This window comes from Astyanax mexicanus, chromosome 2 (assembly GCF_023375975.1).
Source record: "Astyanax mexicanus isolate ESR-SI-001 chromosome 2, AstMex3_surface, whole genome shotgun sequence".
Classification (NCBI taxonomy): domain Eukaryota; kingdom Metazoa; phylum Chordata; class Actinopteri; order Characiformes; family Acestrorhamphidae; genus Astyanax; species Astyanax mexicanus.
The window spans coordinates 46387246-46400588 of NC_064409.1; the positions used below are offsets into that span (position 1 = coordinate 46387246).

The 13343-nt window shown below is 36.5% G+C and overlaps 1 protein-coding gene across 1 annotated transcript in view; it reads right to left on the reverse strand.

Moving 5' to 3' along the window:
- Positions 1–13343, reverse strand: part of plxnb2b (plexin b2b) — a 295240-nt gene that overhangs the window by 17515 nt on the left and 264382 nt on the right. The window contains exons 23-28 of the mRNA XM_049474378.1: positions 12544–12644; positions 12207–12436; positions 9235–9416; positions 4749–4815; positions 2612–2758; positions 490–646 (exon numbers count right to left, since the gene is read on the reverse strand). Coding sequence (XP_049330335.1) covers positions 490–646; positions 2612–2758; positions 4749–4815; positions 9235–9416; positions 12207–12436; positions 12544–12644 — 884 coding nt within the window. The remainder of the gene's footprint in view (positions 1–489; positions 647–2611; positions 2759–4748; positions 4816–9234; positions 9417–12206; positions 12437–12543; positions 12645–13343) is intronic.

Genomic DNA, 13343 nt, shown 5'->3' on the forward strand with positions numbered 1-13343 from the left:
TACCTCATCCAGAATGATTGTGAGACTCAGACTTATCATACAGTGCTCAGACAAGGGGTGTAATGATTCATATGCTGCATGTGTTCCTGACTATTGAGAGGGATCAACCCCTTAGCAGCGGAAGAGCAGAAATACTGGATTGAATTATGCTGGCATTTGTCCCAAATCAATTTTAAATGGTTCAAATGAAATTATTCATGCTTTTCATAGATACATACCAGCTAAGGATTTGAGAAAATGCGGTATGCTAGACAAAAACAATCTGCTTTTATAAAGTCTGGCTGTCTTTTGATTTATCGACGTATCACAGACATTCTCCATTTTTTTCAAAAGTTATGGAAGCAAGATATAGATTTCCAGCACAAAAACAATATCTGAAGGAGCCGGTGATTCATAACACTAGAATTCACAGCAGGTCCAAAGAAAACGTAGCCTAAAGGCATAAAACTCCAGAAATGTTCTCTCTATTGTTCTGTGTTGCAGCCTCACCGAGTGTCACGCTCTCCACTTTGGGCCTCTGAGAGTAGGGCAGGTTTTTGTACACCTGCTCAATGATCTTCTCTTTCACCTGAGAAATGGTGTCACAGTCCAGCACTTTCACTGGAGTAATGTCAGGACCTTCTCCCTGGACCAGCACCTGCAGGGTCTGGAGGAACAGATCAAATGCTATTAGCCTGAATGATAAACTTAAACTTTAAACCTTAAACTCTATAGGGAAATTTCCCAGACAGAGATTAAGCCTAAGCCTTGGACTACAGAGCATTTTGAATGGAGATTTCCCATAGAAAGGAAAATCCACCATGAAATGAATCAATAATTTGTCATTTATAAAAACAGTGACTATGCAACAATGAAATATAGGTGAAAACTATAGGAGATAAAAACTATACAACACTTGCTTGAGTCTCAGTTTGGCTAAAAATGTATAAATCAATTGAACTAAAATAAATGTTATATCAGTTAACTAAAACCAACTGTAAGATACAGCTCTGGAAAAAAATAAGAGACCACTTAAAAATTATGATTTTCTTTGATTTTACCACATCGAAAACCTCTGGAATATATATGCTTGAATTTTTGTTATTCGATCAAATATTGATTTCTGAACTTCTAAAACTTTATGAATATGAACTTGTTTTCTTTGCATTATTTGAGGTCTGAAAGTTCTGCATCTTTTTTGTTATTTCAGCCATTTCTCATTTTCTGCAAATAAATGCTCTAAATGACAATATTTTTATTTAGAATTTGGGAGAAATGTTGTTTGTAGTTTAAAGAATAAAACAACAATGTTCATTTTACTCAAACATTTACCTATAAATAGCAAAATCAGAGAAACTGAATCTGAAACTGAAGTGGTCTCCTATTTTTTTTCATAGCTGCATAAGGTATAGTGCCTCTGCTGGCTGGTTGCAGTATAACATGTAGCTCTGCTCATCCCCATATGATTCAATGACAAAACAGTACAGTTTCAGTTAGGGGTGGGCGATATGGCCCTAAAACAATATTACGATATTTCATGGTATTTTTGCGATAACAATACTGTTGGCGATATGACAAAACATTGAATTATATATATATAAAAAAATTCAAGAATACACTTCTGCTACAAAATAAAAATAAAATGTTATTGTTGCATACGGTATGATATGGCACATCCCTAACTGAAATATTTAAAAAATAAGATTTTTTTCTAATATGGCACGATATTTCAGGATATAATTTCATTCACGATATTCAAAAATGTATTGTGTTCGATACGATATGGCACAGCCCTAGTTTCAATCTCATTTTTCTCTGCTAAACTGTTTTTTAATCACTGGTGTCTAATTCTAAGAGTTTGCTCTGTGTTAATACTGGCACATGTAGAATTTTATATATTGTAACAAGGCGGAGGTTACACTTTTAAGTAATTAAGTAATTAAGTTGACATCCTTGGCTGGAACAGACCATCTACAAGACCTGTCTGTTAATGGAGAAGCTTGTAGTCAATCGTATAACCAAACTATCATTGATCATGTGGTATTGTGCTGGTTGTTGTAAAATCATACATTTAACTGTGTAAAGTCAAATGTTTGTCTGATGTTTATGTTAAATGGCCAGTGTGATCTCATTAGTGTTATTATACATGCTGGATTCGGTAGTATTCGTTTGTACTTGGTTTCAGTCAGTCCTCTCACCCAAATGTACTTTCTGTCTTGGACTGAGTCCAAATACTATTGGTAACATTTTTCTTCTTTTAATGATCAACATGCTGTGAGTTTGTGCAGACTCTTTCACAGCAGCTCACAGTTTAAACTGAGTTGTAGCAGCTTTTTAATTCATCTCAGTGTCAAACAGAGCTCTTCTGCAATAATTTAATGGAAATGTAATTTTTTTTTCTGCAAAAAAAAACCAAACACATGAACTACACTTGTTCTGATGAAATATTACACTTCCTGTAAAAAAAAAAACTGGGTAGAATAATCCACTTCATTTTTTAGGCTGATCTGTAAACTCAATGAATGCAGTGTGAGACACTTGACATATTAAAACATTTTATGCCACTACTAAACACAGGAAAAAAAACACCTCCACCCCCAAACTAACACATGCACACACAGCCCATCCTTACCAGCATACTGTACTCCACGTCATCGCCCAGCAAGCCTGTGTCGTTGAGTGTGTACTTGGCTTTTTTCACCTGTGCATCCACTGGACCCTTCTCTATCTGGTGCTTAATGGCTCTGAAGAGTTTATACAGTGGCTCACCAGCAGAGTCCTGCAAACATATAAAAAAACAATGCAAACACATCCTCTTATAAACCTGCTCTTTATTTTCCACCTCCAGTCATCTGCTCTTCTCCTGCTGACACCTGGAGGAGGATTCCAGCCCTGAACCTGATTAATTATAGAACAGGCAGTCTATCTAGTGCAGTGTGGAATGTATCAGGACTTCGCCATTTCTCAGCTCGCCATTTACTTTCTCCTCACACAAGCTTTGCCAAGGATTTGAGCTAGTATTCCCATCTCTAGAGCTGGCTGACATCTAATCTAATACCTGCACACACTCAAGGAAACTTGACATTTATTCAATATGCCAATTATGATCGTCGTAATCAGGGCTAAATACATGATTTATCAGCCATTAATAGTTTAAAGGTGACGCACATGAGGCCGAAAGAAAAAGTGAGAGTAGATTAATGTAGCTAGCATGTAGCTGTCTAAATCCCTTCAAAATATACCCCTTTATTCCTTACGAGAATATTACATATTTATTACCTTTATTATACAACCCCAATTCCAGAAAAAAAGCTGACATGCTGTGTAAAATGATGATGAATTATGTATTTATTCTTTCTTAGACTCATACGTCATTCACAACAAAAAAAAAGATAATATAATAATTTTCCAAACCATTACGTGGCGGACCACAAAAAAAAAAAAATTCTGTTTTGGAAAATGAAGTGTAATGGGATGGAGTGCTACAGACTAGCTCTCCAACTCAGAGGGTTGTTGAACCCAATTGCAGAACAGTTGATCTCAATACAGGCAAACCCAAGAAAAGAGAAAAAGTAAATAAATAAATAAACATACTGCTGGTCACGCGGGAAGGAACCCGTGTCGTCAGGGTCACGGTCCAATACACTTACGCTGCCCCAGCTAGTGAACTTTGAGTTACAGCTGAGAAAAACGCCCTTATAAGCAGATAGAGAGCCCGAGAACGGGAGGAAAAACGAGAATGGGCGGAAACTAAAATCACGCCGAGCGTGACAAAGACACAGGGGAGGAATGTAAACAAAAGCTCACCAGAGAAGCATTTTATATTTTATTAATTTTCATTATCGTTCATTATAGTTCAAACCATCTCACGGGCCAGATGTTTCATGCTTGCGGGCCACATCTGGCCTGTGGGCCGCCCGCCTGCTTTAGATTCTTGATGGCAGCAACAAAAGGCTGGAAAAGTAAGTGGTACTAAATAGCTGCAGCAATTTAACTTTAAAGCTAACGTATATTGCGCCGAGTGGTCCAGCGGTCTGAAGCGCTGCCACTATGAGCAGGAGGTCGCAGGTTCGAACCCCTGCTCATGCAGCTTAGCCATCAAGCTGCCAGCACTCAGAGGGAGCAAAATTGGCCCTGCTCCCTCTGGGTGGGTAGATGGCGCTCTCTCCCCACATCACTAAAGGGTGATGTCCGCAGCACAGGGCATCTGTGAGCTGATGTATCGAAGCCGTGCCGCTGTGCTTTCCTCCGAGTGTGCTGGCTACTCGGCAACGCTGCATCAGCAGCAGTTCGAAAAGAAACAGTGGCTGGCTTCACATGTATCGGAGGAAGCATGTGTTAATCTTCACCCTCCTGGTGTGTTGGGGCATCACTAGTAATAGGGGGAGTCCTAATGAAAATTGGGCCGTGTAAATTGGGGAGAAAATGGGAAAAATTTGAAATAAAATTATATAAAGAAAAAAAAGCTAAGGTGTACTCTGAGTTGCTGTTTTTGGTTTATTTCAATAAATATTACTTGCATTTGCGTCCGCTATACATATATACTATATATATATATAGTCTTCAATATTACATTTATAATGTAAATAAATCAAATAAAGAAAGAAAACACATTGAATGAGAAGAGGTGTGTCCAAACTTTTGACTGCTACTGTATAGCATATATATGGAGAAGTAGAGTACTTTAAAGTGGTTTGTTAAGTAAGTGCAAACTGAAGAGCCTGCATGTTCACTCTCCGCGCATACTGATGCATCAAAGCATGAATTACCTTCAGGAACTGATAGAGGCAGATGGACATCCAGTTACACAGCATCCTCTCAACCACTGTCTCTGACCTTCAGGAGAAAAACACGGGTGCACACCCACAGAGACACACACACAAACACACACACACACACACACACGTTTGTTTTCTAGCCAATTACTGTTTGCTCTTTTACCTCAAAATGCTCCAAATGTTAGCGATTAGCAGCTAATGAACACTTATGGGATAATCAGAGAGGGGGATAATTACTGTGGATCATCGGCTGATTGAGAAGAATTATAATTAAACAAGCAAAGAGTGGCAGATCAACAAATGGCTAAAAATAATGGTGAACATGGCAGAGCCAGGGCTATTGTTATCCATCCCTAATCTGAGCTCATGAGGGGAGGTTTGGCAAAGCAGCTGAGAAGGAAACAGTGCAAGGCGTTTCTTTCTCTAAGGGAGAAATATATGTACAGAACAAGAATAATAGGAATAGAAACATTTCTTCAAAAGGGATGGCTTTAATTCATTAACATTTAAACCTCCACAAGACCTCTGAATGTGTTCTGTGGTATCTGGCACAAAGACGTTAAGAACAGATCCTTTTAACCCTGTAAACTGTGAGGTAAGTCACAGTTGGTAGCCATGACCCTTTCACTACTTCACTGATTATTCTTCGTTGAGGCACAGTAAATGCTCATACCATTCATACTGTATTCATACCATAGTGTATTCATACCACTCATACTGTAATATGGTACAGGGTCACAGCTCAGTGCAAGCAGAACATTGGAAAATACATGATCATACAATTTATGGTAACTTCACATGAACACATACCGCTCTGTAAGCTGCAACAGTTGGATTTTCATGGTATTCTGGGAAGTGTAGTACGTGGGAGTATGAGTATTGCTTCGGTAACTGTAATCTTGTTTGTCCCCCCTGTCCCTCTAGCTACTTTTCTTGTCCTTATTCTTTATCTCTCACTGTTCTCTACTGAAAAAAAATAGATTAAAGTATACTAAGCATTATTAATTAATATATTTAAAGAGTACTACCATGAAACAACTTTTTTTGTACTTATTATTCTTTAATTGTATGAAAATATTACAAAAGTCTTACTTAAATTGTGCTAAGTGTGGTTACCTGTACTAAAATGGAACTATTTTAAATATGCTTAAGTAACATTTAAACATACTACTTAATGTATGTAACCCCATATTTTAAATATGCTTACAGTTAAATTATTACAACTGTATCACTATTATACACAGAGTATATTAGAAATGTACTAAGACTTGATGTTAAATATATTCATATTAGAGTACAAATGTGCTTTTTGTTTCCGTCTTTTGTAAGTAGAACACTTCTAGTATGCTTCACTGGGTATAAAATATATTTTAATATACTGTACTACAATTTTCAATGTGTTACAAATGTACTTTAAATTTTAGAAATGTAGTAATTTAATTTACTTTCTAAAACGTTACATGATACATTGCACTTTGAGTGAGCTATTGTAACAGCTGTTTTTAACACACTTCGCTAAAAATGTACAAAAGTATATTTGGAAATAAGTAGTTCAGAAGTATAATGAATTACATTAAACTGAAATGTACTTTATTTACAACCTGTTTTTCTGTTTTGATCTCTCTTTAGCCTAGCGCTTTGTTTATTAGCTTCTCTTGGTGCAGACCCTGCTTTGTTTTTTAATTACTACTTTGTCTTGCCTTCTTGCTCTGTTTTGAACTAGTGAACTATCTGGTACGTTGTTTATTGCTGCTCTGTTTACCATGCCTGCCCCTCGTAACTCTTGTAAGTTTTACCATTTTGCTAATAAACTCTACATTAAGTACCTGCGCATGTCTACATCTCGTCTGGCCCGCGTAACAACCACCACTAGTCTAAATAGCTTGTGTTCCATTTGCACCACAACCTGTCTAAATGAAGAGAAAGGCATTCTGGGTTAGATTATTATGATTTTCTTCTCTGCACTACATTTTAAGAACACCCCACGAGCTCTATCATGCTGGACGTGCTCTGACCCACACGCCTATCCCCACTCCCCACAGTTTGGCCCTCGTTACAGTCACTCAGATCCTATTTTAATCCCCTGTTTTTCCGCTGCCTCTTTTTTCTACTTCCAACACATCGACTTCAAGAACTGACTGTTCACTTGCTGCCTATCGCTTGACAGGTGTCACTGTAACAAGATAATTAATGTTATTCACTTCCCCTGTCATATCATCATCCTCTGCTGCACAGATGTTCAGGAATAGTAAGCCAATACTGTACTATTCACTATGATCCTGTAGAAGCATTCTCACAGAGAAAAGCACAGAGAAAAGACTGCAAATCCTGCAGGGTCACTACTTGAAAGAGTGCAGTTTAGAGATGATCTCCCATCATGCTTCTGGTGGAAATGTACTAGAAACTGCTGAACAATGAAGCACGAACAGAAGCAGCTTTTGGAAACAGCTGTTTGAGTGTGCAGATGCTTTTTGAGAAAAACAGCTAATAATAAAAGAAAGAAAGAAATTCACAATGTACATGTAATACTTTGCAATGAAATAATAAAAATCATAAAATCTGTACTTTCCTGAACTTCATTTAAAAAAATAACATTTGTCCAGTGTCCAGTGTCTATTTTCAAACAGGCAGAATTTGGGTTGATTCCTGTTACTGATCTGAAATTATTAAGTGGATCAAGATCCTAAGGTGTGGGATTGAGATAATTAAGGCATGGGAATGAGATAATTAAGGCGTGGGATCGAGATCCTAAGGTGTAGGATTGAGATAATTAAAGCATGGGAATGAGATAATTAAGATGTGGCCACGACTTATTAAGGTGTAGGAATAAGTTAATTAATCATATCCATTAAGGCGTGGCCAGAAGGTCCTTTTGTTTCACAGCTAATAAAGCGAGCAGCTCTCAGGGGTTGTGCACAATATGACTACCTGAGGAAGGTAAATGGGTCAGTATACTGTCTGTGTCTGAGCCAATCAGCTCAAAGAGACCCAAAATATAAGAATAATTCATTCTTAGATGAAAAAAAAAAAAAACAATTTACCATTTTCCATTTTCTAACAAAAGATTATTCTTGGGTTAAAGGAGATTTGATGTAATATTCAGTCTAAGTTATGGGCATTAATTTACAGAAAAGCAAGATTTATTATTCACCAGCTAGATTTAATCAAAATCGTTCCCATGCCTTAATAAGTCGTGTCCATGCCTTAATGATCTCGTTCCCATGCCATAATTATCTCGTTCCCGTGCATAAGTCTCTAGTTCCCACGCCTTAATTATCTCGTCCCACACCTTAGGATTTCGTTCCCATGCCTTAATAAGTCGTGGCCACGCATTTTTTTTTTCACAAAATGAGCACACTTCTTTGGCTCAGTTTCTAAACTTTTTGGCTCATTTTCTGCACTACAACTGTACACTCTCGCCGCTTTTAGACTCTTTGGATCGTTTTCTACACTACAACTATCCACTCACAGCTTTTTAACTCTTTGGCTCGTTTTCTGCACTACAACTGAGCACTCTTGCAGCCTTTAGACTCTTTGGCTCGTTTTCTACACTACAACTGTCCACTGACAGCTTTTTAACTCTTTGGCTCATTTTCTGCACAACAACTGTGCACTCTCACAGCTTTTTAACACTTTGGGCCCCTTTTTCTGCACTACAACTGTACACTCTCACATTTTTTTAACTCTTTGGCTCGTTTTCTGCGCAACAACTGTACACTCACAGCTTTTTAAGTCTTTGGCTTGTTTTCTGCACTATAACTGAGCACTCTCGCAGCTTTTAGACTCTTTGGCTCGTTTTCTACACTACAACTGTCCACTGACAGCTTTTTAACTCTTTGGCTCCTTTTCTGCACAACAACTGTACACTCTCACAGCTTTTTAACACTTTGGGCCCCTTTTTCTGCACTACAACTGTACACTCTCACAGTTTTTTTAACTCTTTGGCTCGTTTTTTGCGCAACAACTGTACACTCACAGCTTTTTAACTCTTTGGCCCGTTTTATGACACCTAGCGTTCAAACTTTGAATCTCACATTATAAAAATCTGCTTAATAGCGGGCCAACTTTCATTTTGTTTCTAAAATACCTCGCAGGCCACTCCAAAAAAGTAGTTTGTGCCTGTAGTTTGGACATCCCTGCCTTCGGGGCTCCATAGGAATTAACTTATTTTTTTAAAGAGAAAAAGGATTTCTATCACCTACACTTGTAGTTCATTTACAGTCCAAATCCTGTTAAGGACCTTGATTAAATGCTGATTTTATTAGAATGCAAAGACCTCGTAATCTGGACCACATCACATCAAACTATAGAGATGTTGGGAGGAGCTACAACTTTGGCCAGATTCACCTTATTTTATTCCAACAGTGAGAATTTGTCTTTGACAGTGAAATTTAGTAAAAGTCATTTGGTGTAAGGCAGACAGAGTCTGATTGTAAGTGTATTTATTGTAAGTGGGGTGTGTGTTGCGCTCTCTTACCTGCGTAGCATCAGTTTAGGGTTTTTACTCTGCACATACTCCTCCATTAGCCCGAGCAGCAGAGTCCTCATGATGTCTGTGTAGTACTCCAGCTTTCCATGCAGAGCCACAGTCAGCAGAGACGCACAGTACACCTTAGCCCTCGCATTGAAGTCTGGACGAGCCTCCAGAGTCCGGATAAACTACACAGAGAGTAGAAGAGATTTAGAGCTCCTGGATCATAAAGCTGATCATATAAGATGCAGATGGATGAGGATTTATATCATGTGTGTGTTGAGTGGGAAATCTCTTTCATGATTACAGTAACCGAGCTACGTTCTGGTGTTAGTTTTGTGTGAGAGAGAACTGCAGATCAGCAGTGGTATATGTGTGTGTGTGTGTGTGTAGGTGTGTGTGTGTGTGTGTGTATGTGTTTAAGGGAGAAAGGGAGAAACAGAGGAATGCCGAGAGAAGGGAAGTGTAACTAAGTAAGAGTTAGATTATGTTATATTTTAATATAAATAAAACATAATCTACTTTCTGAACTCATCAGTAGTAATGCTTCATTTACAATAAAGGTGGGGGACATGGCCTTAAAGTAATATCACGATATTACAGAAATTCTGAAATTTTCTAACCCACCTTACATACTATTCTTGATAGTTCATGTGATAGTACATGTGATAATAGGATAATAGGTACAAAAAGGTACATGTGAGCCCTGGTTTCTCCCATGGTGTCTGCCTCCTTCAGCTCTGAGGGAGTTTTTCTTGCCTCCGTTGTTCACTGGGTGTTCTGTATTGTGTATTATTTTATGTTTAATGTTTTGCCTGATTCTCTGTAAGCGCAATTTTAAAAAACAAACTTGATTGAATTGGATTTTCAGGGTATTTTTGCGATAACAATATATATTTGGCGACATAACAAAACATGTTTTAATTTCAAAAATATTCTATTGAAACTAAATACATATTAAAGCTTTATGAATATATAAATATAAAAGTTTCATACATTCAGTAAAAACAAAAACATCAATACATTTAAATATCTATAAACAAACTATTAAAAGTAAATACATACAGTAACTAGTAAAAAAACTAATGCAAAATAAACTGCTTTTAAGAATATTGCGATATCATGATATGTAGTTGTTCAATTACTTATGCATCTCTAGGCTCTCTAAAAAGAGAGAATTAAGCCAGAAAAAAAGGGGGGAAAGCATGGTAAAATTATTAATTTGCTTTAAAAATAAAATAACATGTGAAAGTATCTCGATTAACTGTGTGCGTTTAACCCTTACAGCCCTAACTATAATATATAAAAATAAAAAAATAAAAAAAAGTAGCAGATCAACTAAAGGACATGAATATGGAATCAGTATATTTAGTCATTTCAGTAGACAGTAAATCAAAAGGAGAGCATTGTTGATATTATTAAAATAACTGTGATTTAATAAATTGAGTGTTTTCTGTTTCCATCTGTGAAATTACTTTATCACACTGAGATATAATATACTGCAACTCTCAAGAAAAGAGTCAGGGTCAGATGTGTATGTATGTGTGTGTGTGTGTGTGTGTGTGTTATGAGACTGTGTATAAGCAGCTAGTTAAAGACGTGGGTTTGTTTGCAGTATGAATATTGATGAGCAGAAGGGAAACTGTAATAGCTTTGAGACTTCGCTGGTCAATAACTGGTTCTTATTATATTTTTATAACTGAATAGAAGAGACGAGCTCTGCTCTTCCTTTTTACCTGATTAATTCATGAAGAACTGAAGCCCAGGGCTGTTAATTAACATCAGTAATAATCAATAGGTTTTACATTACTGAAAAGAAAGCGAAGCATTAATGGAGGATTGAAGCTCTATTAGAAGTTTAATGTTGAACCTCAGTAAAAAGGTCTAATGGTCAAAGAACTTAATTGAAGAGGTCGCGGGTGTGAAACGAGCTGATGGCTACTGCCACTGAGCCCTCGAGCCAAGTGTTTCAGTCAGACTGCTCCAGAGGGACTGACCAGCACTTGGCAGAGGGAAAATGTGCTGATAAAAAGCATCCGTTAAATGAGTAACTGTAACCTAATGTGTGTGTGTGTGTGGGTGGGTGGGGGGTTCTTTATGATTCTACTGAAAATTTACTTATTTTCCATTTTCTAGTTAAATTGTATTTCAATATATAATCATTTTATAAAAGTTCTTCATATATCTCTATTTCTAATTCAATTCCATTCTTCAATTTTGCCAATATTGTATTTTGGCATTTTCTTTTACATTTACCTGTATAATAAATGGATGGATAGGAGTACTCCAAAATGAACTGCTTTTTTTTTCTTTCTTTTTTTTTTTTTTAAAGTGACAGCACTAATAAAAATACGGAATATGTATGAATGTATATACTCTAAATACATAACAAATATCTTTTAGGAGTGTTCTCAAATCAATTTATAAAACATTCTTTGTCATTTATCTTATATTCATATTTAATAATATACAAATATCAAAAACACACTGTTTTTTTTAAGTATCATTATTTTTATGAGGTTTTTGAATTTCTATATTTAATATACATACTGTATATAGTACATAGCACAAGCATATTCCTAGATGATAATGTCAGGATTCATGGGGCTGGAATGGTGAAAGAGTGATTCAGGGAGCATGAGATCATCATTTTCACACATGGATTGAGAGATTTCACCATAGAGTCCAGACCTTAACCTCATTGAGAATCTTTGGGATGTGCTGGAGAAGCTTTGTGCAGAGGTCAGACTCTACCATCATTAATACTGCAAGATCTTTTAATGCAAAGTTAATGCAACCCTGGATTGAAATAAATCTTGTGACATTGCAGAAGCTTATTTAAACAATGCCACAGTGAATGGGTGCTGCAATCAAAGATAAAGACAGTTTTTGGTGGTGAATTTGTTTTTTTGGCCAAGCTGTGTATATATATGTATGTATATGTATGTAAGTATGTTTGTATATGTATAATATCCTACAGTGATGAGGAAGGTCTTGCTGTTGAGCAGGTTGGAGAACTGGTTGAGAGCCTGGGCCACTATAGCTTTGCGGGATTCTGGGATATCCAGCTTGCCGGTGATCATGACGTCGTTGGCTCCGTCTTTAGAGGGCAGGAAGAAGACCCGGTCTGTGTAGGTCTTATAATCCAGGAAGGGGATTCGTCCTTCACTCAGATCATTCGTGTGATCCTCCATCTCGATCATCAGGTCTGAACAGAAACACACAGTTACACAGTTACACAGTTACAGGCGTGTAAGCGATTAATAAATTATCACACATCAGTATGCGTGTGTTCAGTTTGTGATGAGTAACAACCTGTGAACTCCTTTTTGCAGCGATCCCGTACACTCTCCTCCAGATTCTCCAACTGATGCTTCACCTTCTCGTACTCGCGCTCAGCCTGCTGACTCTTCCTCCTTACAGACAGATACGAAACAGAGATTCAGAACAATAAAATATAAGTAATAAATATTATGGATGAGCAATATGGCCCTAAAATAATTTCATTTTAACATTTAAAAATTTTTTCTTGATAATGATATTCTTGTCAAAATAACACTAGAAAAAGTGTTAATATCAAGAATATACTACTTAAAAATATATAGCTTGTTACTTTAAATATTTGTTGATGAAATGTTCTGTATATTGCATGCTGATAATCGAAAACAATTATTATTTTGAGTTATAAGTTGTAATATATGTTTTGTGTGTAACTGTTTGTGTTTTGTATTTGTGTTTATAGGACCCCCTTTAAAATGAGATATTACATCTCAGGGGGCTATCCTTCCAATAAAATTCAAATTCAAATTATTTGTAAAAGCATAACAGTTGTTAAGAATTTAATAATTCTTATAGAGTGTAACAGTTTAAAGATTCAGGAGAAAAATATTTGGGTTTAATATAAAATAATAATAATGTAACACAATAAATAATTTGACACAAAAATAATAAAATGCAACAGAAAAACTATCACAATACTAAAGTGCAGAATTATTTAGTGCATGCGTATAAAAATAAAAAAAATGATTATGTCATTATCTACAAAATAACATATCACATACCTTAGGGAAAAAAAAAATCTCCAATCAGTTTTACAATATTACCCCAGTAAATAT